The sequence below is a fragment of the Ceratina calcarata genome, unplaced genomic scaffold (genome assembly GCF_001652005.2).
Source record: "Ceratina calcarata isolate Rehan_Ccalc_2016 unplaced genomic scaffold, ASM165200v1 scaffold78.2, whole genome shotgun sequence".
In the NCBI taxonomy this organism is placed as follows: domain Eukaryota; kingdom Metazoa; phylum Arthropoda; class Insecta; order Hymenoptera; family Apidae; genus Ceratina; species Ceratina calcarata.
Genome location: NW_017179105.1, coordinates 2,573,918 through 2,598,160, shown reverse-complemented (window position 1 = coordinate 2,598,160; position 24,243 = coordinate 2,573,918). Strand labels below are relative to the sequence as shown.

At 39.5% G+C, this 24,243-nt stretch overlaps 4 protein-coding genes across 13 annotated transcripts in view; 3 read left to right on the top strand and 1 right to left on the bottom strand.

The window, feature by feature from the left end:
* cyc (basic helix-loop-helix ARNT-like protein cyc) overlaps nt 1-12,388 on the top strand; it is a 22,996-nt gene extending 10,608 nt beyond the window's left edge. For 3 of the 6 annotated variants that reach the window (XM_026818193.1, XM_018034068.2, XM_026818191.1), the window contains 12 exons: nt 274-345; nt 1,632-1,869; nt 5,565-5,657; nt 5,885-6,002; nt 7,416-7,598; nt 8,038-8,278; nt 8,360-8,498; nt 8,636-8,754; nt 8,827-8,909; nt 9,462-9,622; nt 9,758-9,905; nt 10,274-12,388. In XM_026818193.1, coding sequence (XP_026673994.1) covers nt 274-345; nt 1,632-1,869; nt 5,565-5,657; nt 5,885-6,002; nt 7,416-7,598; nt 8,038-8,278; nt 8,360-8,498; nt 8,636-8,754; nt 8,827-8,909; nt 9,462-9,622; nt 9,758-9,905; nt 10,274-10,458 — 1,780 coding nt within the window. In that variant the 3' untranslated portion in view covers nt 10,459-12,388. Of the gene's footprint in view, nt 1-273; nt 346-1,631; nt 1,870-5,564; nt 5,658-5,884; nt 6,003-7,415; nt 7,599-8,037; nt 8,279-8,359; nt 8,499-8,635; nt 8,755-8,826; nt 8,910-9,008; nt 9,219-9,461; nt 9,623-9,757; nt 9,943-10,273 lie in introns of those variants that run through there. The other 3 variants (XR_003389853.1, XM_026818192.1, XM_026818194.1) reach the window with 3 other exon arrangements.
* A 55-nt stretch (nt 12,389-12,443) lies between these two features.
* On the bottom strand, nt 12,444-15,475 carry Polr1F (RNA polymerase I subunit F). The gene is made up of 4 exons (XM_018034070.2): nt 14,941-15,475; nt 14,687-14,829; nt 14,424-14,619; nt 12,444-14,349 (listed from the first exon to the last, which is right to left on the bottom strand). Exons 1-4 carry the CDS (start codon nt 15,129-15,131, stop codon nt 12,822-12,824), a joined length of 2,058 nt encoding a protein of 685 aa, XP_017889559.1. The 5' UTR covers nt 15,132-15,475; the 3' UTR covers nt 12,444-12,821.
* On the top strand, nt 15,214-19,837 carry LOC108630653 (breast cancer type 2 susceptibility protein homolog). Of its 4 annotated transcripts, none has more exons than XM_026818184.1 (6): nt 15,214-15,292; nt 15,401-15,468; nt 15,564-18,735; nt 18,800-18,983; nt 19,055-19,330; nt 19,400-19,837. In XM_026818184.1, the coding sequence occupies exons 3-6, from the start codon at nt 15,614-15,616 to the stop codon at nt 19,766-19,768; spliced, it is 3,951 nt and encodes a 1,316-aa protein (XP_026673985.1). In that variant the 5' UTR covers nt 15,214-15,292; nt 15,401-15,468; nt 15,564-15,613; the 3' UTR covers nt 19,769-19,837. The 4 variants fall into 4 exon arrangements, with proteins under 4 accessions (XP_026673985.1, XP_017889554.1, XP_026673986.1 ...); XM_018034065.2 differs by having other exon boundaries at nt 15,227-15,288; XM_026818185.1 differs by lacking the exon at nt 15,401-15,468 and having other exon boundaries at nt 15,288-15,292.
* Nucleotides 19,838-20,100: 263 nt separating this feature from the next.
* On the top strand, nt 20,101-24,243 carry DZIP1 (DAZ interacting zinc finger protein 1). Of its 2 annotated transcripts, XM_026818188.1 has the most exons (10): nt 20,101-20,229; nt 20,395-20,532; nt 20,604-20,968; nt 21,049-21,414; nt 21,483-21,599; nt 21,651-22,700; nt 22,773-22,944; nt 23,018-23,558; nt 23,634-23,754; nt 23,816-24,243. In XM_026818188.1, exons 2-10 carry the CDS (start codon nt 20,412-20,414, stop codon nt 24,110-24,112), a joined length of 3,150 nt encoding a protein of 1,049 aa, XP_026673989.1. In that variant the 5' UTR covers nt 20,101-20,229; nt 20,395-20,411; the 3' UTR covers nt 24,113-24,243. The 2 variants fall into 2 exon arrangements, with proteins under 2 accessions (XP_026673989.1, XP_026673990.1); XM_026818189.1 differs by lacking the exons at nt 20,101-20,229; nt 20,395-20,532 and having other exon boundaries at nt 20,692-20,777; nt 20,861-20,968.

Below are 24,243 nucleotides of genomic sequence, written 5' to 3'. Positions count from 1 at the left end.
TCTATACTTTTTAGCACGTAGCTATTTATTATTAACATTATTCTTCCGACGTCTGATTTCTTTTTAATTATAGGAAATGCGTTTTTCTAAGGTACATAAACTTTTGGGATTGATTGTATAGCCAATACATCCTTAACCCACAGGGATCCCTGCCTTCTCCTATCATTGACTCGTACTACTTAACTCCGTATAATAACTAATAACAATTCCCAAGTATATTTAACAGTGATTAAAGCAATCGTTTCGCATGGACCGTTTCTCTCTCTGTTTCAGCGACGGCAGTGATCTGTTGGACGACACGGGGGACGATGCCAAGTCTGTTCGCACAAACGACGACAGCAAAAAGTAAGTGAAACGAGTCAATAATGTATGATCCATGAAAAGTACTGCGCGCCTATAAATCTTAGGATTAGGGATCTGATTCGAATCGGTGTTACACGGTGATTTATTGACTCTCGATCGACGATTTCGTACCGTGTGTCTCGGTGAAAGTGTTTTACTTTAATGGGAAAAATGCGATAACGCGGTGCGCCGCGAGAAACCGCACTGTGGCTCAAAGCTTGCACTTGGACGCCGGTTACGTGGTATTATGTCAGGTATTGCCAAGGTAAGTGCCACCTTGACCCACCTCGATTCTTTCCTTCGGCTTCATCGGCGACGTCATTAATCCAATCAGCGGCAACGGAGATTATGAACGCCGGTGAAAAAGTCAGACCGTTTATTTTACACACCCTCAACATCTCAGAATCTCGATGATGACTTAATCGCGAGCTGAAATATTTTCCTTCCATGGCGAATGCATAATTCGAGAAATATTTCAGAGGATATCGCCGGATATAATACTCCTGTTCAATTTTTTAAATAATTTTATCGATCTAAATAAACAGCAATCGTTATCTTCGGGAGTCTCAAGGTTTATTTAATCGGTGTATGTAAACCTGTGATTTCGAACGCGAAGCAACGTCACTGTTACATGCAGAAGTATTACCTATTCGGAACGAGAGTAATACTCTGTGCGATGCAAATTACTCATTGCTAAAAAACAATAGTGAATTCGTTACCTCGATCGACGATCAAGTGTTACACTTGGTATATGAAAATGTTCGATTACGCGGACGTTAGGACAGCCGGGTTTCTAGCGAATTCCTACAACGAGTCGTGGTCCGCTTTGTAAACCGAAACTGGTTTCTCGAGACTTCCGCCCGGGCAATTGATCGCCACGGGATATGAATGCGAATTCCTCGCAGACAAATCACCGACGTTCGCTGACAAAAGCGTCGTTTATTAGCTGAATCGCCTTTTATAATCGATTCACCGCGAGACGGACAGCAGAGGACGTGGCCGAGAAGAGGAGATCTCGAACTTCGATCGGTCACGATTCACTTTTATACCACAGAAGGAGAAACTAACGAAATGATAAAATAATTTAAATTTCTTGGTTCGATGGTCGTTTCTTCGAATGTAATACGATTAGAAAATGGAGAACGCAGTTAGCGTTTTGGGGATGATATTACAAGTGTTCCGATATCATCGTGTCAGCGAATGTCTCGAGTCGCTTTACTCATGAACACGTCAGAATCGTGAAAAGGAATATTTAAAATTTAGGATGGTCTCTATGCACTGTTTTACAGACAGAACCACAGCGAGATCGAGAAGAGGCGGAGGGACAAGATGAACACGTACATCACGGAGCTGTCGGCGATGGTGCCGATGTGCCACGCGATGTCCCGCAAGCTCGACAAGCTTACCGTACTCCGTATGGCCGTACAACACTTGAAAACGATCCTCGGAGCCGTCACCTCGTATACGGAGGGCCACTACAAGCCGGCGTTCCTCAGCGATCAGGAATTAAAGACGCTGATACTTCAAGTGAGTCTTATCGAATCTCTGAATCGCACCACGAATTTATTCCCCAGGTATTTTAAAATGTCACCGTTCTAGAAAAAGCCCGGATAATCGATAGGGAATGACATAACGTGCGTTGCGGTTGATAGTCTTATTAAGATTGCGAAAGGAGGCAAGAGATACGCAGGTAGCTATCACTTAAACGCGGCCGATTCGAAGATTATACGCCATTACCGATTCCGTATTCGGGAAACCAGATAGCAGAAACGATTGTGCATACCATTCTGGTACAAGACTTCCTGGTATTTCAGAGTCCAGTTGCGTAATTCCGAATACAGTTCGACTCGAGACACGGTGTCTTTGACGGTCGCTCGTGACTTTTTCACATAGTAAAACAATTTCTCGCTATAAATCTTGGTTCTTACACGATTATAAGATCTACGCTAGACGGCAAGCGTTAATAAGTCGAATCTCAATCCCGACCGATGGACGGATAATTCGTTTTCCCATGGCCGGCTTGATCGCGTTATAAAGCTACCACTCATTAATCCTTTAATTGGTAGCGACGCGTTTTTTACTCGCCGCTTGTAACCTACTGTATACGTACGTATGTACATACTAATACCCAGATACTCGAGTTTTGCAATCGTACCGGCTGTAGCGTAATAGCCGTGGCTAACCTTTCTCCGGCGTGCTACACATTTTTCACAGCGATTGGTCTCGTGACGGGTGAAAGAGAAGGGCCCGAAGCATGTAGATCTGCAATTACGCGACGCCGTTTGATAATAATATACCCGTCGCACCGTTTACCTCGATCAGGCTTCTGATCCGACGATTAATATTCACTTAATCGCATCATCGAACGATTTTCATCTCGTCGACGATTTCTGTAAAACTCATAAAGGCAACGTTCGTTTAAAAGGGAGAAATTCCTTCGATCACGATTCTCATTCTTTTATATTATGTTAATAAAATCCGCAGGCTAACGACGGTGAAGCCTCGTAAAGTTCAATAAAGAAGTACATGAAGTTCCTTTCGACCACAGGAAAGAGTCAGAGTAGAAAAGTATAAGCAGACTTTTAAGTATACGTTCCCTATCAGTAACAGTGCACACTACGTACGTGTTGTTAATAGAAAAAGAAGATGTTATCTATGAATGACTTGCACGCCGTTTACGTAATTTAGAGTAATAACTGGCCTTGGGAATATTTTAATCAATAGTTAGTTTTTCACGTTTAGGAAATTAGCACTTATTTCAAGGTAGCAAGCGACGGTTTCGCGGTTTTGCTCAATATCGGCTATAGCCAGGTGGCAAGGTGACGAATCGTTTTCGTCATTGGGGAGATAATGGAATAATCATTAAATACGAAAGGAGATCGAAGAAACAAGAGCCTCGTTCAACTTGGTTCGTAAGGAATTTTGGTCTAATGGGACGAGTCAGATCTCGGATTAGATCTATTTGGGGGAACGAATGCTTGCAACGAGACTTCGTCTGTTTCTATAGAAAATTCAAGAGTACATCGCGCATACGAAGATTTTTATTAATATTTCGCAGAGTTAATTGTAAGACGAAAGCTTCGCCTTATTTTTCTGAAGTTATCTCGCTATTTTTATTACTTGTCCACCGACTCGGCTGGTACCTCGCGTTGAATTCATACTTTGTGATATAAAACTTTATTATTAATATAAATCTAGTATCCGAATAAAACTGTACTAAAGCGTTCATATATAATATTAAACGAACGATGAATTATTATTTAAAGAACCTCGATGCCTGCATTGATGTTCTTTCTTATGGTATTTCGGAAATATTTGAATTAACAAAAAAATAATTGCGTAAACGTGGAGTCTCGTGCAGAAACGATCCACCGAACGTTTAAGAATGAGCAGAACCGAACGACCGGAGTTCCTTTTCACTCTAGATTCCGTCACGCGACTGAGCACAGATAGCCCGTGTCGGTGGGATTTTTCATTGTCGCTTGCATACGTACATAGATGCATGCACACACGCTCGTACGTAAGAGAAGTTTTATCTTTTATCGGGACTTTCCTTTGCTCCGGCCGCTCGACTGAATATTCGAGCGAGTGACCACACCCGGCATACCAGCTCAGATCTACTACTCCCGGCTCCATTATTATCTACTGAAACTTTCATTGTGAATTGCTTCACGTTTATTACTGCCGCGGCAGTGCCGATACCGGTATCCGGTTCGCGGCTAAATTAACATTTCCACCGTGTGACAGACGTTAACTGTAAACCCAGGATCCTTGACGACTAGGATCTAGCGTTCGGTTTTCGACTCGCCTCCTTGGAACGTTCTCTCGCGCTGCTAACGCATTTCTAATTATGAGAAACGATGCAGTAAAAGCGATCCTTCACTTTCGTTCATTAGCCCCGATCGAGCGATAAATCAGCACGCTATTAGAGAAATTCCGACAGCTTTATTAAATGAATTTTCAATGTCAGGATTGATGACGTTGTCTCTATTACGGATTATGCAAATAAGAAACAGTTCACGTTTGACATATTAATATCCAAATGAAAATTATTTAAATAGTTTCATTAGGTACAAAATATCTTTGAACATCAAAGGTTAAATTTATTAGACAGCGAGTGCTTGAAGAAAATTGGCTTTTCATATAAACATTTTTGTCGACGAACTTCTTCCAGCTTTACTAGCATCCAACGTTATGAACAATTAGACAGATACTATCTGGCATTAGCATATTGTGGCCATCATAACACCTTCTCGAGGAATATTATACAACTAGTTATTACCTCGCATAACATTCATCGATTCATATTATAATATTTTTTATCGTTGAATTGAAAATAAATCTTCATCGATATAGTGCCAAGTATTTGATCGATAAAAACTGCAAAATGTATGAGTCAGTTGTTTCCCTTTTAAACCATTTTATCCAACGCGTCGATCGAGAACTGTTTGCCAGCGAGCGAGAAGAAATCCCGGAACCAGATTACTCGAGGGACAGTTGATTAGAATCAAGTGGGCCAATACTGAAACTTGTAACTTCGTCTCGTTACCCTCGCGCGATGGATCCTTGTCCAACGATCGCGATAACGCGAGAGCAGCGGCGCGTCAATGTTTATAGGTGTATCGTCAATCTCTTTGGCAGGTAAAGAGTCGGAGCCGGCCTAAGTGCGTTCGCCGTTGCGTAATCGGTATTCGCGAAGCCTGCAACGATATATCTATTCGGTCCCGCGCAACAGCATTGATCAACGTCGGTACGCCTCTAAGTTATGTACCTGCACGTGTATACTTAAGCCTGTAAGTTTACATGCGTTCGATTTTCACGAGATGAGCCTCAGCCAGATCCCGGTGATCCACTTGGGAAACCTGTTCTCCCATTGACTTTTACTACGCCACTTTTACTTTGAAACACGACGGATGTCATCTGATTGATAAACTGAGAAAATATTGAGACTGGTTATTCAAATCACGTCGCCTGATTTAGATCGTGGAATGTTAAACGAAAACGTTTAAACACGAGGAAGTGTTGAGAAAATGGTTGAAGTAAATGCGTTCAATGAAATGATCGAACAATCGAACTGATTTAGAAGCGTCAAGTGTATTTCAATAATTATTCAAATAATTAAAGAAAACGTATGCGATCGAACGATGACCGTCAATTGCATAATCACGATAATTAATATTTGATCCAGGTGACGTAATCGAAGACGCCTTCTCTTATTTCAGGCTGCGGAGGGCTTTGTCTTCGCGGTGGGGTGCGATCGTGGAAGAATTCTCTACGTATCCGAGTCTGTCCTGCAGACACTCAATTATTCTCAGGTATCCTTTCGCCCCCGATACACTTATAATTGAACGCTGGCCGTAAAATAAATTTCGTCCGGTTCCTGGAATAGAACACAATGCGGTATTAAAATAAATCTCACGATCCCTTTAACGTAAAATAGATATCTGTGTCGTAACGATAGTAACGAAGTCAGTTTCCCTTTTAGTCTATATTCGATGGAGAAAATGAGACTGGTATAAATAAACACACCATAATTGTACAGGGTGACCTGTTGGGTCAAAGTTGGTTCGATATCCTCCATCCGAAAGACGTAGCTAAAGTCAAGGAGCAGCTGTCCTCTTCAGATCTCAGTCCACGTGAACGATTAATAGACGCCAAAAGTAAGTAGAGAATTTACTTTGGTTTATACAGTTCGTAAAGAAGAACGAACGATCCTGTTCGAGACTCGTTACGACGGCTGTCCAATTAATTATGACACCGTTCGACGTTCCTTCAGCCGGTTTCGCGGCGCGTACTGATAAATGTCAGCCGTTCGACGGCGTCTACGCGTCGATAAACATCTTCGAATTAGCACTGGAGGAGATGAGACGCTTGCAAAACGAGGCTCGTCGAACGGCAAGGGTGACAGGACTGGCTACGAGCCGCGGAATCTCCTCGGACACGGTTTAAAGTACTCGCGGTCCCACGATCGTTAATCATCGACACTTGTTGCGACGGAATTAATAAACTCGAGGATACATCGGGGGAACAGCGTTTAGGGTCTACCGACACCTCTTGACGGCTAATTGATCATGCGTCGAAGCTGTTCGTTCTAATGGTAGCGGGCGACAAGAATACTAGTAATTGCGAGATTTGTATTCGACCGACATGCGAGCAACGGTCATCCATCTCGTTCCGTTTGATCGAGCGAGTGCGGTAATTGGTCGGTGTTACGCGGCCACGTTTACCAACGATCCTGTTTATCGTGACTCCTGGATTATTGATTAACGCTCGCTAGGATAAATGGTTTTTACTAGGAAAATCATAGCTTCAGGAGATGATTTCTTAAGTAGGATTTCTTTGAACCGGCGACTTCTCATGTGCGATGAATTTTCCTTCGCTTCATGGACTTCATTCGCGTGACGGATCGAGATAAAAAGGACGATTTGTACAAAGTCCTGAGCCTCGGGTTTCTCCGAGGAAGACACGACCTCGGTTACATATTACACATTACGGTGGAACAAGATTAATTGCATAACCGTGACGCTCGGCCAGAGAAGAGATTGCATACGCGCGCTATTAACGCGCCCACAGCTCGCGTTAACGTCACGTCAATGCCCTAAAGATCGTTTTCTTTTCGTCTGGCGATACTCGAACGCGGACAATCGCGAGAATATAGATGTTTAGACAGCTGTAAAACTTTTATGACTACGCGCCGACCGTTACAGCTCATTCACTCTCTATTGTCGTTTGACGTACCTTGTCACCGATCTAATTTGTGAACGTTGCGTAAACCGGTTCACACGTTGGAATTCGAAACAAAATTAAAAACGTGTTGTAATATTTTCGAGCCAGAGAAAGAGTCTTTGAGAGGTTCTTTGGAGTCTCTCCCGTGAAAGCCGATTCGGTTGCAAGTATGCGGAACGGTCGCGTGCCATTCCTCCCGGGGGACCGTGCGAAAATCTTTTTGATATCGACGCGCCTCGTTGCCGACGCGAAATGGCAAAGCGTTTCTGAAAATTCTGTTCCAATAATTCTGTCGGATGAAACGTAGAATCGCGGGTATGGGAAAGATCGGTCGAATATTGTTTCAGCGATGTTACCGGTGAAAACTGACGTGCCCCAGGGAGTGTCGAGGCTGTGTCCCGGTGCGCGGAGATCGTTTTTCTGCAGGATGAAACGGAAAGTCGACGGGGTTCGTTGCGGCGAGCTGCAAGTGAAAGAAGAGGCCGACACCACCAGCGGGTGCCACCGACGGAAAAAGCAACAGAACGTCGGTGAGTAGTAATTTCTGCCTATACGAACTATATCTTCGAACTATTTTTCACTTTAATGTTCTGGAAAACGTTATTTAAGTACGTCGTGGAGAAATAATGAAGTATTTATCAACTCACGCAAAGTATTATTTCACTTATCCTTGAAGGAGCTATCTCGCTCGAACGCAGATGATGGTATTTAGCAAGTAGCAATTGACTAATCGTGATCATTAAAGAGTCGCGAGGTATCAAAAAGGTGGTTACTCATAATTATTAAGAACTGTAGAACGTAATGCGTAACAACGTACGGAGGCGTTGACTATTCGCATTGGGAACCATGCTACGGAGATAATAACGTATGCGTTATATTTCAAAAGCCTTGTGAAGAACTCCTTGAAACGTAGGAGCTTGTTCGATCGCTTTTCAAGTAGCCTCAGTAAACTGAATTTTATTCGCACAGACTGGAAGTACTGTGTGATTCAGTGTACGGGGTATCTAAAGTCGTGGGCGCCTGCTAAAATCGACCTCGAGGAACAGGAGGGTGACGGGGACGGGGAGGCTTGCAATTTGTCGTGTTTGGTAGCAGTCGGTCGACTTCAGTCAACGATGCCGACGTCCTTGCCTAAAAAACCGCGCCTGAGACCCATAAAGTTCGTCTCGCGGCACGCGATGGACGGAAAATTTCTTTTCATCGACCAAAGGTTAACGTCCCTTCCGTAATCTTTAATACAGAGCCGAATACCGATTTTCCATTGCGAATGACATGAATGAAACGTTCACAGGGCCACGTTAGTATTAGGTTTTCTACCGCAAGAGTTACTAGGTACGAGTATGTACGAATATTATCACCACGATGATATTCCTCATCTGGCGGAATCTCATAAGGCTGCTCTTCAGGCATCCGAGAGTGTCACCACGCAGGTGAGCCAGCCACAATTTACATTGATCGTAACTGCAGTTTTTAGAATTAAACATACTCTTGTGTAAATTCGAGTAATATATAATTTACCCACGGAATTACGTACGAATATTGCAACGAGCTTCGCGTGTTTGTTCAGATATACAGGTTTAGAACCAAAGGCGCGAACTTCGTGAAGCTCCAGTCCGAATGGAAGTCCTTCAGAAACCCGTGGACCAAAGATATCGAATACCTGATAGCTAAGAACTCCGTTACTTCGTAAGTTTCGACGACTCGTATCTCGTAAACGTAATTCGATTAATAAAAAAAAATAATAATAATTGTTCTCAGCTGTGACTCGCGGTCGGTCACGAACAGCGGGAACAGATCTGAGGATTCCAGTGTTCAGAGCAACTACGACTACTTTGCGCAAAGTGAGTGCCACAACAATTTCATCGTATCTTTCTCATGGTTGTAACGATATACAATTTAATCCTCGATTTACACAATACACCGATAAATAATGGTTGCAGTCGGATATTTCTGAAGGAACGCAAAATGATTAGTCATTTCAATGCATTACTTCCGTTGATAAGAATATACATATTCTACCTCCTTCTTCCCTAACGAACCGAGGAAGAGATCACCGTGTTTTCAAGATGTCAGCAAATACGTTTGAAAATTATATGTATAAGAATCGCTTCTCCTTGTGTGAAATAATAAAGTATAAACCTTGTTGCCTATTCCAATTTTTTTTCCGCATGAGTGTTTGTTTCGTATGGAATTCTGCTAGAGGATAATGTTCAGTGTAAATCGAGGGAACACTTTAGCTTCTGACAATCAAACTTAGAATCAATGGGGCTTATAAACACTTTAAGACAATTCGAGTTACGTTATTAATTTCGACTTGGATATCTTGAAAGAAATGATTCGCAGGGATCTCGGTGTCTCGTCAAATCGTCTCTATTCCATGAAAATAATTTCAGGTAATGGTGGATTAGAAAGATTGATCTCAAGTCACGTAGAGGTAAGTAAAATCGGACGACAGATCGCGGAAGAGGTTCTGGATCTTCAAAGGCGCGGTGAAGATTCCTCTTCCGGTAGCAGTCCCGGGTTAGGAGCAGAATCTTCCTTGCTAAATACCGAGGTAGTTATGACTATGAAAATTCCAAAAAGATCCCCTTACGTCAAACGAGAATATTTTTTACCAAGACTTTATGGCAAATACATTTTTAACTGCCGCGGGGATAATCTTATCACGACATTTTGTTATCGTGTCAAGTCACAGATTACGACCACCGCGTCCCCCGAAGGAGTGCAGGACGTGGTGCAGCCAGCCAGGGGCAGCAACAATAGCAGCAGTAATCCCACGCCAACGTACAACCACTTAACAAACAACTTGCAGCTGAACAGCATCGCGAACGACCAAGGTCATAGCTATTACTGTCTCTAAGGAGTCGTTTCTTGGTGTGTAGTGTGATTGCCGGATTTATAAAAAAAAAAAAGAAAGAAAACGAGATCGTTCAGAGAAAAAGTGGACCGGGCGAAAATTCGTGATTCTGTACATTTTCTCTGAGCGAGATCGGGCAAAGGAAGTTCGTTCTATCAGTAACTATCCCGCGAGCTTGTCAGTAATAAATTCATTTACAGAGGTTCGAACATCCAGCAATCAAGCCCGTGACAATAACATTCGTACTTTTTGGCATAACGTTTCAGTAGTACAAGTAGATCTCGCGGTAACACCCTCGCAATCAGACGGAAGACTGTTGCGCATAACATAAAGTCCCCGATTTTGTAGGAGCGTCACCGGACGAGGACGTGATGGACATGATCGGTGGTACGACGATTAACGAGTCGCCGAACCCCGTGCCGTCGGATGGCAATGACGAGGCAGCGATGGCGGTGATAATGAGCCTCCTAGAGGCAGACGCCGGCCTGGGCGGCCCCGTGGACTTTTCCGGCTTACCCTGGCCGCTTCCATAGTACATTTTAATTCTGTCAACCGGCAAGTCGAACTGAACTTTCGGAGTGCCAAACGTTTTCGAGAGCCGAACGTGTGCGTGTACATAATTATACTTTCTATATAAGTGATGATCAAGTTTTCAAACTCGTTTCGTTGTTTCGCGTTGAGTACTCGATCAGTTCTCATCAGCTGTGTACGTTTTAACCGGCGCTACTTTTAGTGTTACCATTTCCTCGGTTCTGTTTCGAACGAAACGAAGACAAGACAGATATCATTGGTGCTGAAACGGTGCTGTCCAGAGGACATGTTAATCATCGGACGTTATTTAAGTTTTATAGTTGTATATCATTTCTGTGATCAACGCTGGAACATCAAACGTACAGAGCAGTTAATTTACTATTAAGTTCGTAGTTTTCTATTCGCTTTTCGATGGAAACGAGGGAGGGAGTCCGATCGAAACGTTTCAGGATGATGTTCCGCGACGAAGTAAGAATCAGACGTATTTCTTTTTTTATATCATCCTAGATCAATGATCCGCGATGTTTTGTACGAGATAATGGCTTCAATTCTATTTCGTCTATTACTCAGCTAGATTTCTTCATTGATTAATTGATCGTTTAGAAGTCAATTTTGAATTCTCGCTCAATATTCGCATGATAACATCAAGCGTCAGTTTTTATTTCATATCGCGATCTATGGATCAACTTCCAGTTATTTTCATCCTTGACGAAAGTTTTCAAAAGACGTGGGTATTTATATGTATATATTCATTGCACACCGACCGTTCATAATACAAGGAGCTACACGCTACACTACTGGAGATATTTATTGGGAATAAAGGAATTTAATTATCTACGTTCAACTCTCAAGTTTGAATTTCGATCTGGCCATAGAATTACTTAAAAGCGACGCGCACAATAAACATGTCCAGTAGCGTGAACGAACACTGTAAATAAATGTATTTGAAACGTTTTACACGGAGTAAATCAGTATAAATGTTTTGTCGTGGCACTCGATGCGAGACCAATCCGGAGAATCGCTCAAGTGTTTTATTAAATGTCGAGGAACGAATGGTACCGCAAGTGTCAGGGTCCAAGTTCCTGCGCGTTGTCTTTTCTTTTTAGCGATAAATCAACGTTGCGTGTAAATAATGTGTATTCTCATAGAAAAACGCGTGATACTAAAGCAAAGCGTACCTAATTAAATTGTAAGGAACCACAGAATCGGTCTCCGTATGCCATACCTATTATTTAAGGGATTTCGCTTGACGAACATTCGCTCGTGAGCCACTCGACATCTTCGAACAGGGGCTGATTTTTCTAGTGATTAACGAACGGTACGTTCGTCAACTGGCATCCCTTTTTCGCAACAATTACACGATTCCATAATCGAATCATATACAGCGATTAGGACCGTCAATCAATGCCATCAGCGTATGCTGTGATGAATTAATTCGAGTATAAGATGTCAGAAACACTGGGTGTCCTGTGACAATACTAAAAGTTCTTTCGTTCGCATTTTGAGGAACGTTTAATTACTTGTAAATATAGCGAGACCAGAGGTTTGATTTAACAAGCCAAGGTAATGTCCTGAACTTTGTTCTATTTTTACGGAATTATTTCACGTTTTCTTTTAACGCGTATTACGTTTGAATTCTGTGCCGAAACGTGGAATTGACGATGCAGCTTGACGAAACGATCGAATAGGTGCAAAAACGATAAGATGCGCATGTTACAAAAGAATAATGTACATAAAGCGTGTATATGTAAATAAATATATATTATCATACAATACAGTATAAATGGTACTTGAAAAATAAATGTTACCGAATAGGGAAATGATGTTTGGTCACACCGTTAAGCATAGATTCTTAAGATGTAATTGTTTTTGTATAAAATTTTTCATTGTAAATTTTCCAGAATAAACAGATTATTGCTTTTACAAAAATAAGGAATGATGAGTAGGATCTTTTAGGATTCTAATAAAAAATGGAGTACCAAATGAATGAGATGTAAAAGATAAATTTATATGTATTTTTTAATAAACATGATTTTCATTTCTCAGTAGTTTCTATCGCAACACGTGCTCTACGAGCGTTATCATTTAATGCAATACAATAATGTTCGATGCATTTGTTTGAAGCATTCTCCGATACTTCACAATATTATTTGGAAATATTTACATACAGTGATTCGCTTTGTCAGATATAAAATTTAATCCTCATACGATCGAGGGGTCGTGGTTTATACTTTGATTTATGAAAATGCAGGATATAGTACAATCTTTGAAGTATCTCAGCGACATGAAAAATATGTACGAATACTACTATAGGAAAATAAAATCAATTTTATATACATATTCACTTGTGTTGAATACCCTTATTTCAACTGTCCGTAAACCTTTCTTTTTTAATCTTAACGTCTCTAAAATCGAACGACGGCTCAACGCCCGACTCCCTGTCCCCCGACTCCTCTTTATTCGATGAACTTTTACTGTGTCTCTTCTTCTTCTTCTCAGGACTACGAAGATTGATATCACTGTTATTCAAATCTGTTTCGTCCATTGTTTTCCTCTTCGTCTTTTTCGATTGTTTAACGTTATTCTCTGCATTTATTATATTATCATCGGCGACGTCATCCACGTGGGTTCGATGTTTTTTCTTAGAATTACTTTTTGATACATTCTCAGTAACTTGGTCTACGTGTGTGTTTTCTTCGTAATCGTCATTCGGTTCCACTTTAACTATAACGTCTTGGAATCCAGGTTCTACTTTAATGTTTCTCGTATCTATCGGAATTGTTCTTGAATGCTTCTTCGATTTCTTCTTAGTTGGAGTGGCTTCCTCGGTTTCTTCTACCGCACGATCGTTCACATCCTCGTCCGCAATATTTTCAGTGCTACTCGTCACTGTTTCCTTCTTAATTTTTATATACCGAGACGTGTGTTCGAAATCTAATCCGTTAGATTTTCTCGAACCTTTCTTTATCGAAGCTTCGTCGACATTCGAGTTTCCAGCTTCACTCTCCGAAACCTCCGATTTCAATTTATCCTTTTTATGTCGTTTTTTCGGAGTCCCTTGCACACTATCGCTTAAATCGTGAACGTCTATGTCGCTAAATAACTCCCTCTTTATTTTCTTCGAACTTTTTCGATTTTTCTCCGTCCTAAAATCTGCTGGAGAGCCATCGACGTCAACGAAACGATTTTGTTCCAAAGAACTTAGCTTTATCTTTGGTTTTCTCTCGACTATGTTTTCTTCTGTAACTTCTACATCATTATCAACTGCACGTGGTTCGAATTTTATATTCCTAATGCTATCTTTAGAATCTACGCTAGACAATGTTTTCGAGATCTTCTTCGATGAACGCTTTATAGAATTTCTGTCATCGTTATCTTCATCTACGCTGCTCTGCGAACTCTGAACTTTGATCTTTGTCTTAATTTCACTTTTTACATCAATCCTTGATTCACTACCGTCGTTATCTATACTACCTCGGGAATTTCGAGCTCTGATCTTTTTTTTAACTTCAATTCCCGAACTAGTAGATTCTTCTGTTTCTTCTGTACTCATTAAGTCACCATTTACCGAATTATACGCAGTCTCCAGCTTTACTCGAGTCGTAGATTCGTTCGGTTCCTTAACTTTCTTATCGTGTTTCTTACTCTTCTTTTTCTTTTTCTCATTTGGTTCGTCGGTATGGTCCACTGGCTCCTCTTGCTCCGATTTTCTTTTCGATTTCTTGCGTTGTACAACTTGTTCTTTTCCTTGGTCGTTGGAGCTTCCTTCGGAATCGGTTGCGAAATGCGTATGCTTCTTAGCACTCTTGTCTGTAACTTTATTAACCGACTTTTCGGCTTTCTTTCTTTTATTGACGCTCTTTGGTGTTAGTCTACAGCCACGTAAATATTCACTGAAACACAGAGGAACTCTTATGAATTTATGAACTCAAAACTGAATAGAAATGAAATCTTAAAGTACACTAACTCTGGATCCAGGACACCACGAATGAATGGTAACTTGCTAGTGAAATCAAGAAGCTTCACTACGCATCGTACTTCTTGACCAATTTCAACATTATCACCTGGCCAATTCTCCTCATCATCCAGTTTCGGTATTGAAACATTGAATGCTTTGTGCACAAGCAGGCCAATGTGATCTAATCCCTTTTTATTTACAATTCCTACAAACCTCTATTCCTTAACATCGAGTAAGCAATTTCAAAACTGTGTTACGGCAAAGTGGTTTACCTCTTAACGTACAGCCTACTTCTGGTCTAAATACATAAAAGTCTGCTTCGATGTCGACATGAATGAAGCAGGTGTCATAAAATACGTCTCCTAATGGTGTCAATAGTTTGGGATTCTTGTATGCCAACAGAAACCCTTGAATACTGAAAAAGTAGGAAGTTGTGACCATAACCACAGAAAGGTGAACTGGTGTCTACATACGAGTTCTTGATAAAACCTGTGTCATTGAACTCGTCTAGGATATATATACGTACTCGTGATCGTAGGAATTCAAATTCGAGCTCAGAATTTCATTCAGCGCGGCATTTAAGTTTGTCATGTGAAACGGGTGCAGGCCAATGTGCTTTCTAAACTTTTCAAAGTAGACACGAGAATCCTCGTCCTCCAGGAGGCCCGTGAGCTCCAAGACGGACCAGGTGATTCCCGTGTAAGTTTTAAATCTCATGTTAATTCGGTAAAAAATGTGAACTGCTCGATCTCCCGGGCAAGTCACACGCGGTGTAAAAACGTGTCTAGATTTCTAGATCGCTTGTTTTGTCACTGCTGTGGATCATCGGCAATGGCAACGTGTGTACCTACACCAACGAACGCCATTCTTACAAGTAGGTGAGAAACGAAGTGCAATTAAAGTCGATACTTCATTTAGGAAACTAAAGACTCTATTAAGAGGATGCAATTCGCGAATCCTTCTTCTGACAATAAAAATATTTTCAGTAAAAGTTCCCATTGAAAATAAAGCTTTTCCAACGCCACCTGTGCTACCTTTAACTACATATACATAAGTATGTTTGTGTTTCTAAAAGTTGTGACCAGAATCCGCATGGAAATGTATTTTTAATTTTCCGCAAGTTCTAATGCCGATTTTATCCATACGTAGGTCTGTTTAATAAAAGAACTTCTACAGTTTATAATAGAAACTCAGCCGATATGAATCTTAACAATCAGTTCAAGACTGCACGTGGTGGTGTGATTAAATTATCCCAGCAGGCTTTGTCGAGGGCAGAGAAACTTTTTGATGATATAAATAAAGAATCTGATAACTATCAAGAAACACATAAAACTGATGATAAGACTGAAGCATCTGTAAACTCTATGAGTTTGACAGATGAACTCCCATTTGGTTTTGCTACTGCCAGTGGCAGTCTACTTAAAGTATCTAACGAAAGTTTAAAAAAAGCATATAAAACTTATAATGAAGTATCTAAAGAAACCGATGAGGGTACACATAAAGTAAAAGATAGAGTTGGTACACCTCAATCAATTGTAAATCAAAAGACATCCACAGTTATCAAGAATAAAAATGAACTTTCATTTGGTTTTGCTACTGCCAGTGGCAGTCCGATCAAGATATCTACCAACAGTTTAAAAAAGGCATATAAAACTTATAATGAAGTATCTACAGAAATTGACGAGGGAACACATAAAGCCAAAGATAGAGTTGCTACACCGCAACCAGTTGTAAATCAACAGTCGTCCACAGTTCCCAAAAATAAAAAAGAATTTTCATTTGCTTTTGCTACTGCCAGCGGCAGTCCAATCAAGGTATCTGACAGAAGTTTAAAAAAGGCATATAAAACTTATGATGAAGTATCTACAGAAATTGATGAAGGAACACATAAAGCCAAAGATAGAGTTGCTACACCTCAACCAGTTGTAAATCAACAATCGTCCATAGTTCCCAAGAGTAAAAACGAATTTTCATTTGCTTTTGCTACTGCCAGCGGTAGTCCAATCAAGATATCTGATGAAAGTTTAAAAAAAGCATATAAAACTTATGATGAAGTATCTACAGAAACTGATGAGGGAATACATAAAGCTAAAGAGAGAGTCAATACACCTCAACCACTTAGAAATCAAAAAACATTCACAGTTACCAAGAGTGAAAATGAATTCTCGTTTGGTTCTGCTACTGCCCTGGACGAAGTTTCACGAAATCTTGGAGGTGGTCTTGCATTGTTTAAACCGTTACAAAAACGAAAAATCGATCCTGATAATCAAGTTACATTAAATATAAGGACGAGACAAAATCAGTTCAAGAAACTACGGTTTAGCAATGAATACCCAATTCCTGTAATTGTCTGTGACAACTCGAGAGAAATTTTGAAAGAGGGAGAGAATCAATGCAACAATACCAAAGATTGTAATCGTAGGACAAACAATAATGAAGTAGTTGATAGCTGGTTAATAACACATGAAGTTGAAGCTAGTACCAGTGCACTCTTAGATGATGAAGAAAATTCAGATGGACAGTGGGTGAAACCCAAAGAAATAGTAGAAAATGAAAATACTGACGTTGTTCCATGCAGTCCTATAATGGGAAGTCAGCTTAAATCTCATAGAAGAAAAAATAGAGGAAGGAAGAGAGTTCAAAATAAAGAGAACTCTATATGTACAGACGAAGGGAAATCAAATAATGATATGACAAAGGAGACAAATAAGGAAAATGAATACTCAACAGAGAAACAAGACTTAACACAACATAAAAATCATTGTGAAACTTCGGATTCTATTGAATTTGGTGATTCACCATTATTGATGGAGTTTATAAATCAATCTATAACTATATCAGCAAGACGTTCGGATCTTGCTTTAGAACAAGATATGAAAATCAAATCAAAACGGATAAACAAGCCCAAGCCAACGATCAGTAAATTATATTTCCATAAGCAAATTAATTCTAAGAATCGTATTAGCTGGCATGAGCTCAGTGAAGGAAACGAACCCGTTCCATGCTCATACGACGAGCTTATTGAACGAAAATTACCGTCTGAAATTTTCGATCTAACAGCTGATAACGCAATAGAATACAAGTTTGCATGTGGAGAGTTTTATGGGCAAGATTTCGTGCAAAACAATGTTGATGGTATCAAAATGGAAGACGATGCGTTACTAATTGTGGACGAGAACGGCTATGCAGGGATAACAGAAATCAAGAGAGCCTTCCTCGCGAGTCCAGGCGTGGACCCGAACTTAGTTCCTACTGGATGGGTAGAAAATCATTATAAGTGGATTGTATGGAAATTGGCGTCTATGGACCGAATGAAATTTGGTTCTGTCGTATTACCAAGGGGATTGACTCCAAACCAAGTAATGATGCAGCTAAAATATCGTTACTATCGGGAAATCGATAGATTTCAAAGACCAGCTTTGAGAAGAATCTTGGAGAAAGATGATGCTTCGACCAAACGAATGGTCTTATGCGTCTCGTCGATTACAGAACGTGATGATCGATCCATAAAGTTAATACTGACAGATGGATGGTACAGTGTTCAAGCTTCGATCGATTTAGCAATGATGAGGCACATAGCATCCGGTAAAGTAAAAGAAGGTACAAAACTATTAATGTACGGCTCCGTACTACAAAACTGCGATCAAGGCTTCGCACCATTGGAAGTTCCAGACAGTGTATGTTTAAAAATACATACTAATTCGACGAGAAGAGCTAAATGGAATATGAAACTGGGCTATGTAGTACCCTCCGGGCCATTTGATATTAAACTAAACACGATTGACATAGCCGGTGGATTAATTGGAAAAATTAAAGTAACTGTCGTAAGAGTGTATCCGATGTTATATCACGAGAAAATATCGTCGAACGAATCTATTTATCGAAACGACAGATGCGAAGAAAAAGCTAATAATGCTTACGAGAAGAAGCGTGCTGCGATGATAGACTCATTTCACGAGAAGTATTTTCACGCTGGAGAAAGTAAAATTGATTCGCAAGCAGATAGTATAGAGTTAGCAGCATACGAGTGGAAGAAGAGTCGCGAGAGACTGTCTAAAGAGGAGTTCTATTCGAAACAAGAGTTCGAACAAGTTCAAAATGACTGTCACAAAAAGGAGGAACAATTCCGTATGAAGTTGGAATCTCGTTTACAGGAAAGTTTGCCTCCACCGCGACAAGTAACGCCCGTTTTAAAAGTCCGTGTTGTCGAGGACGAGACCATTGCCGATCTGCAGATCTGGTCTCCCAGCGAAGAGGTGCTGGACATTTTAAAAGAAGGAACTCACGTTTCAGTGAGTAACTTGATGCCCGCGAAGAGAAGGTACTATTTTTTTTATATTTCCCATCTGGTTCTAATCGTCATTCAATGTTACTCATTGTAATAGAAGTACCGAGCTGCAATTGACTGCAAATCGGGGCTCGTCGTTCAAACAGATAGACATTCCCAATGTGAATTTCTTTCAAAGAACATGTACACTGTTAGGCGATATAGATAAATCACATTTCGCACCAGCGTATGGAGAATTTGACACGATAGGTGTCATCGTTTCTATTGGAACCGAACCCTATGTAAGTAATTCTTATGAATACGTATAATTGAGATGCAAGCACCGCTCTAATTGTTTATCTTAATTCTACAGGGTTTTAAAAATTTCGAAGCTGTGCATTTGGCATGCCCGCGATCGGATTCGCAATCTTCGTACTTATCGATATTATTTTGGCAAGGAATATCTTCTTTCGGGTACGCGGAAGTGCTAAGCGTGGGCAAATTAGTCGCTTGTACTAATTTAGAGTGGCGACGTGTTACTCCATGGAGTATACCTGTATCATACTGTACCGAACGAACCACTTTTACGGGCAATCCCCGACCGAACTACCTCCAACAACCCTTCCAAGATTTAAAACGTTCAATAATGGTAAATAAAGTACTAAATAATAAATGGTTCGTATAATATATCACGCCAATAATGATTATATTTTTAAAGGACATCGACTCGTACGTAAGTACTTGTGCGGCAGAGATTTTGGAAGAAGTAAAACAGAAGAGACCACCGAGTAGACTATCGGATGGAAATAATTTCAATAGATCTCCGTTGAACGATAGTGTTAAACGCTTCACGAATCAGGTGTCGCAAGACTTTGCAGAGCGAAGCTTATTGAGTGATCGACCTGCAAAGTCTCCTGCTATACAAAAACGACTTGAAAGATTAAGGAATAGCGATGAAGCGCCTGGTTTATCTCCAATAGTGATTACTAGCTCCAAGCGAGTTTCGTTAGATTTCAAGTCTCCTTTACGGTCGTCGAGTGACAATCAGACAAAGACTCGAAAGTCGCTCGGCGCAAGGTTTACATAAGATTCTAATTGTAAGTGATAAGTTTAATTATTTTTAATTAAATTCTAATTGTAAGTGATAAGCTGGTTACTACTTTTTGTATAATAAAGTTAAATATTGTGAGTTTATAAAATATCCAACTATGATGAAATATATATATATTTTTTCTAAATGAGCGATTCAATTATCCTCCAAGACAAGTTTCGTACCTACTGTCAGAGAGAAAAATCTACTATTCTTTCTTACATTGACTGTAGGGTGCACCTTTGGGTGCACCACCAGGGGTCACCCTTAGAGCTTGCTTCCCCCTTCCGTCTTTGAAATTTCACCCTCTTACCCACACTCATGCACCGTCCTTCAGGTTCATGTTCATGATCTTTATTGTCCCTCCCTGTTACTATATATACATGTGTACATACATCTGTCAAAGTTTATTTACGTTTTCCTCTAACCTTCGGAATGCATAATAATAAAAAGAATAAGTATAGTTATCATATTTTCTCATAGTAGAATTAATTATTTGTAGATAGAAACGCACAATAATGTCGTAATAACGACGCAGTTTTCGTTTACTGTTTTTTTTAATATTTCCTATTCTTAGCTTTAAAGTTACTTAAAGAAATAATGTATAAATACATGTAAAACAGATTTACAAATAAGAATAATGGCATTTTCATTTCGCATCGGTACTAAATGGTGCCACGATTTCCCAAAATTGGCTAAAGAATCTGGATTTTATTTCAATATGCATAGATCCAGAGTCCGAGTCGATTGGAATCGTATAAGTACGTAATTCTGTGTCTCCTTTGAAGCTGTGTACATGAATGATAGATTTAATTAATTCTTGTACTTTCAGCTAACATAGATATCGATCGAATCATAAGAGACAGAGATTTTCATTCCATCGACGACAATATAAATAACGTGATCGATTATTGTTTAGAGAGTGAATACGATGTCAAAATCTTAGATCCTAATTTCGTGAAACTATTCCGTCTTGCACAACTGGCAGTCGAATATTTATTATATTGTAAGCAGTATCTAGATCATAGCGTAGTCATATTAAAGGATGAGCTCAGATTTAAAATAGAAGAAAACGTTAAATTGAAAAAGGAGATAACTACCTTGGAAGGGGTAGTGAAGCACATGAAGGAGAAGATGAAAGAAAGAAGTAAATTGTTAGAGACTAAGTTTGGAGATTGTAACGGTGAAATCTATAAAGTAATTAAACTGTAATATACTGTTGCTTAGAGTTTCCTTTTCAACTCTAAATTGTACGTTATTTCTATTTCTTCTTCTAGTGCCCGCATTGTCCAAAGACTTTTATATCTCCTACGTTTGTCAATGCTCACATTATACGCCGTCATGCATATGTCACGGATCTGTATGTGCCACCCTCCCCTGTGCACGATCATTATAGAACTGAGACTGAACGATTAAACAACGAAATAAAGAATCTCAAGGAGAGATTGAACGAGACGGAAAGAGTGATCAGGAACGAGTCTGAGAAAGTTGAAAAGAAAACGTTGGACTATGATGGGAGGCAGGGTGAAAATGAAATTGATAATTCTAGGCAAGTTAACAATAAATCAGAAAATCATGCGGAATACAAAGGGTATCAGGAAGAAATCAAGAATTTGAGGAGTATGCTTTATGATGAAATTCATGTATGTATAAGGAACGCTTTCTTCTTCAATTAAGTATCGAGACTAATGATACATGAATATCTCTATAGAATTTAAGACAGAAAGAGAAGATTATGCATGACCGTCCCCCTGAATCAAGCGTACAAACGTTGATAAGTCAACAAGAAAGAGAATTCCAAAAATTGAAGGATCAACTGTTTGAAAAGGTGAGTGGAATTATCTGTACATGAAATGGGTATTTATCCTCTATTTTACAGCTCACCCCAGACATAGAGAGTGTGAACGCGAAGTTGCATGCTCAGGAAAATTATTGGATGTCGAAGTTGGAACATTTGGAAAAGCAACATTATAAAGATGTTGAGAGACTTACTACGGAATTGAAATTGACGCAACGAACAGCCGACGATATGAGAGCGAAATACGAAGCGAAAGTTAGCGATTTAGAACGTCAAACTGCGGATCAATCGAAAATTTTAATCGAACAAAGCAAACAATTGCATTCTCTATCGCACGAAATGAATGTTTCCCAATTAAATGAAAGGAATAAAAGTTTCGAAGATAATTCTCAGGAGAAATATGGTCGATCCGGAAAAGAGTCTGATCCAAAAACTTCTAAAGAAGAGGATTGTATAGATGTAAAGGTTGAACATATTAACGATGTTACTAGTACGGCATATATTACGGGAAGCTCGAATTTATCAAATAACGTGTTCCCATTAACAACGGGAGATCAATTAAAAACTATACACGTATCGAATTCAAAGGGTAAATCTAATAGTGCAAATAAAAAGAACGCGAAGAACCCACAATTTGAACGTAAGACCAGCGTTAAGGAAGCTTTGGAATATTATAGTTCGAGCGATGTAACAGATTCGGACTCAGTATCGGAGAAAGAAAAAAACTACATTTACACGAAGCACAATAACTCGACTGTGAAAACTGATTTAAATGAATCTAATAGTAAACTAGATGATACCTATAATACGAACGAATTTAATGAGTTCGTGTCCGATATAAAAAATACTAAAAATACGGAGTCTTTAGAAAACAATCTCATTCTCTCGAATTTAGAATCATCTGTTTCTGATTCGGACACCGAAAGTAAAACGAGTTCGCCGCCTCGGTTCAGGGCGATTAAGTCAATAGATCGTAATTTGTATTATAAAAAGTTACGAGCCAGTTTAATCGAAGCGTTCGAACAGAAATTGAGAGATCTCGGAATAGATCCCGAGTGGCAGGGAATACCGAGAGCAACTTTTAAGCAAAAAATAGATATTTTAAAACATCATCACAAACTAGCTGCAAGAGTAAGTACAAAGACGTAGTACGCTGTTTTATTACATGCGATTCTGTAACGCGATTTAACTAATTCTTTTCAGAAATCGCCGAGATATCATCAGATTAAATTAAAAATTATTGAGGATGTTCTCAATAAAATATCTCAAAAAGGAAAGCCAGTAGGAGACACTAAAGAGTCAAAGCGATCTCCTTCACATAGAATAACGAACGTGAAACCAACGGCGGTGAAAGAATACGATCAAAAGAGATCTGGTAATTTCTATTTTTCATATCTCAATGATATTTCTTTAAAAAACGATTACAATATGGAAATTTTTAATTCCAGACAATTACATTTCTAAGTCCCAAGCTATAATATCCAATAAGTTCCATTCTACACCTGAGCGTAGTCGCTCTACTAAAGGTTCGTTCGAAAATGAGTTGCCTATAAAAGTTACAAAGTCCGAGGGTTACAAAAGGATAGATAGATTATTGCAAGTTTCTTCAAATTCGACCAAATACTCAGACGATATGCAAAGCACGACGAACTCTCAAGAGTATTCGACAAGAAGGAACTCCTTGAACACAATGAAATCTTTGCTTGACTCTGATATATTTAAAGCAACACCGAATACTAGACATGTTACAAGTAACAAATCTATTCAAAACACAATTGAAAACTCGAGTTCGCAACTGGAGGTACAGAATATTTACGTGTCTCCAAAGCACAATAAAAGTGTTTTAAAATCTACATCTGGTTCAGCGAGTAGTTTAACAAAGAAAAAAGTTATTTTCGATTTGACAAATGAAAAGATTAAGGATTTATCTTCGTCAGACGATGATATAAAGAAAGATGAATTAAATGAAAGTAATTGGAATAATTCCAGGTAAATTTTTAATGTTCTATAGGAAAAATAATTGATACATATTACAGTCTCATTTTACTCTCATAATTCGTTTAGCATTTCTGACGAACGGAAACTAGTATCCCAGTCGGAAGATTATAAGAGTCCGAGTAATATAATATTAAAAACTACGCAAAGCGATAAGATCGCGGAATTGTCACGAAAATTGGAAGCACAGGTAAGACGAAGCGTACAATTTATTTGCAATTCAGTACTGCACAATGACTATTTCGTTTCAGCTAAATACAGTGAGACAAAGACCGGCAGGATCGGTTGAAACTATTTTTACCTCGAAGTACATGCAAAATAAAGAAAATCAGAACAAAATGAATGAAGAAGCAAATTCTACTAGTCTCAGTTCCTTTTTAGACAGTCAATTGCAAGTGACCGCATCGAATTCGAGAAAGACGAACGATTCTGTACCACAACCGGCAGCACGTAATTTAAAAAACAAAATGCCTGAACCATTACGGGCAGAATCCATATCGGAAGTATCAGATTTCGACTCTGACATAGATAAGATATTAAAATTGTAACAATCATAGTGGACTTCCAGTCTGACATTGGAATTACTTGTAATAATTTCTCTATTTATTATAATCTAGTCTCGAAGACCAAAGGAACAATTATTGTACGATGCAGTCACTATTTTATATGTTTTTATTTA

Excerpts from the sequence above, each read along its gene's own strand:
- Polr1F (XM_018034070.2), bottom strand. The coding sequence starts at position 15,131 with ATGAGATTTAAAACTTACACGGGAATCACCTGGTCCGTCTTGGAGCTC. Across the intron at positions 14,620-14,686 it reads AGTAGGCTGTACGTTAAGAG|GAATTGTAAATAAAAAGGGA; the intron begins GTAAACCACTTT and ends AGAGGTTTGTAG. Across the intron at positions 14,350-14,423 it reads CGTGGTGTCCTGGATCCAGA|TGAATATTTACGTGGCTGTA; the intron begins GTTAGTGTACTT and ends TCTGTGTTTCAG.
- LOC108630653 (XM_026818184.1), top strand. The coding sequence starts at position 15,614 with ATGAATCTTAACAATCAGTTCAAGACTGCACGTGGTGGTGTGATTAAA. Across the intron at positions 18,984-19,054 it reads CTATTGGAACCGAACCCTAT|GGTTTTAAAAATTTCGAAGC; the intron begins GTAAGTAATTCT and ends TTAATTCTACAG. Across the intron at positions 19,331-19,399 it reads ATTTAAAACGTTCAATAATG|GACATCGACTCGTACGTAAG; the intron begins GTAAATAAAGTA and ends ATATTTTTAAAG.
- DZIP1 (XM_026818188.1), top strand. The coding sequence starts at position 20,412 with ATGGCATTTTCATTTCGCATCGGTACTAAATGGTGCCACGATTTCCCA. Across the intron at positions 20,533-20,603 it reads AGTCGATTGGAATCGTATAA|CTAACATAGATATCGATCGA; the intron begins GTACGTAATTCT and ends TTGTACTTTCAG. Across the intron at positions 22,701-22,772 it reads ATCACAAACTAGCTGCAAGA|AAATCGCCGAGATATCATCA; the intron begins GTAAGTACAAAG and ends AATTCTTTTCAG.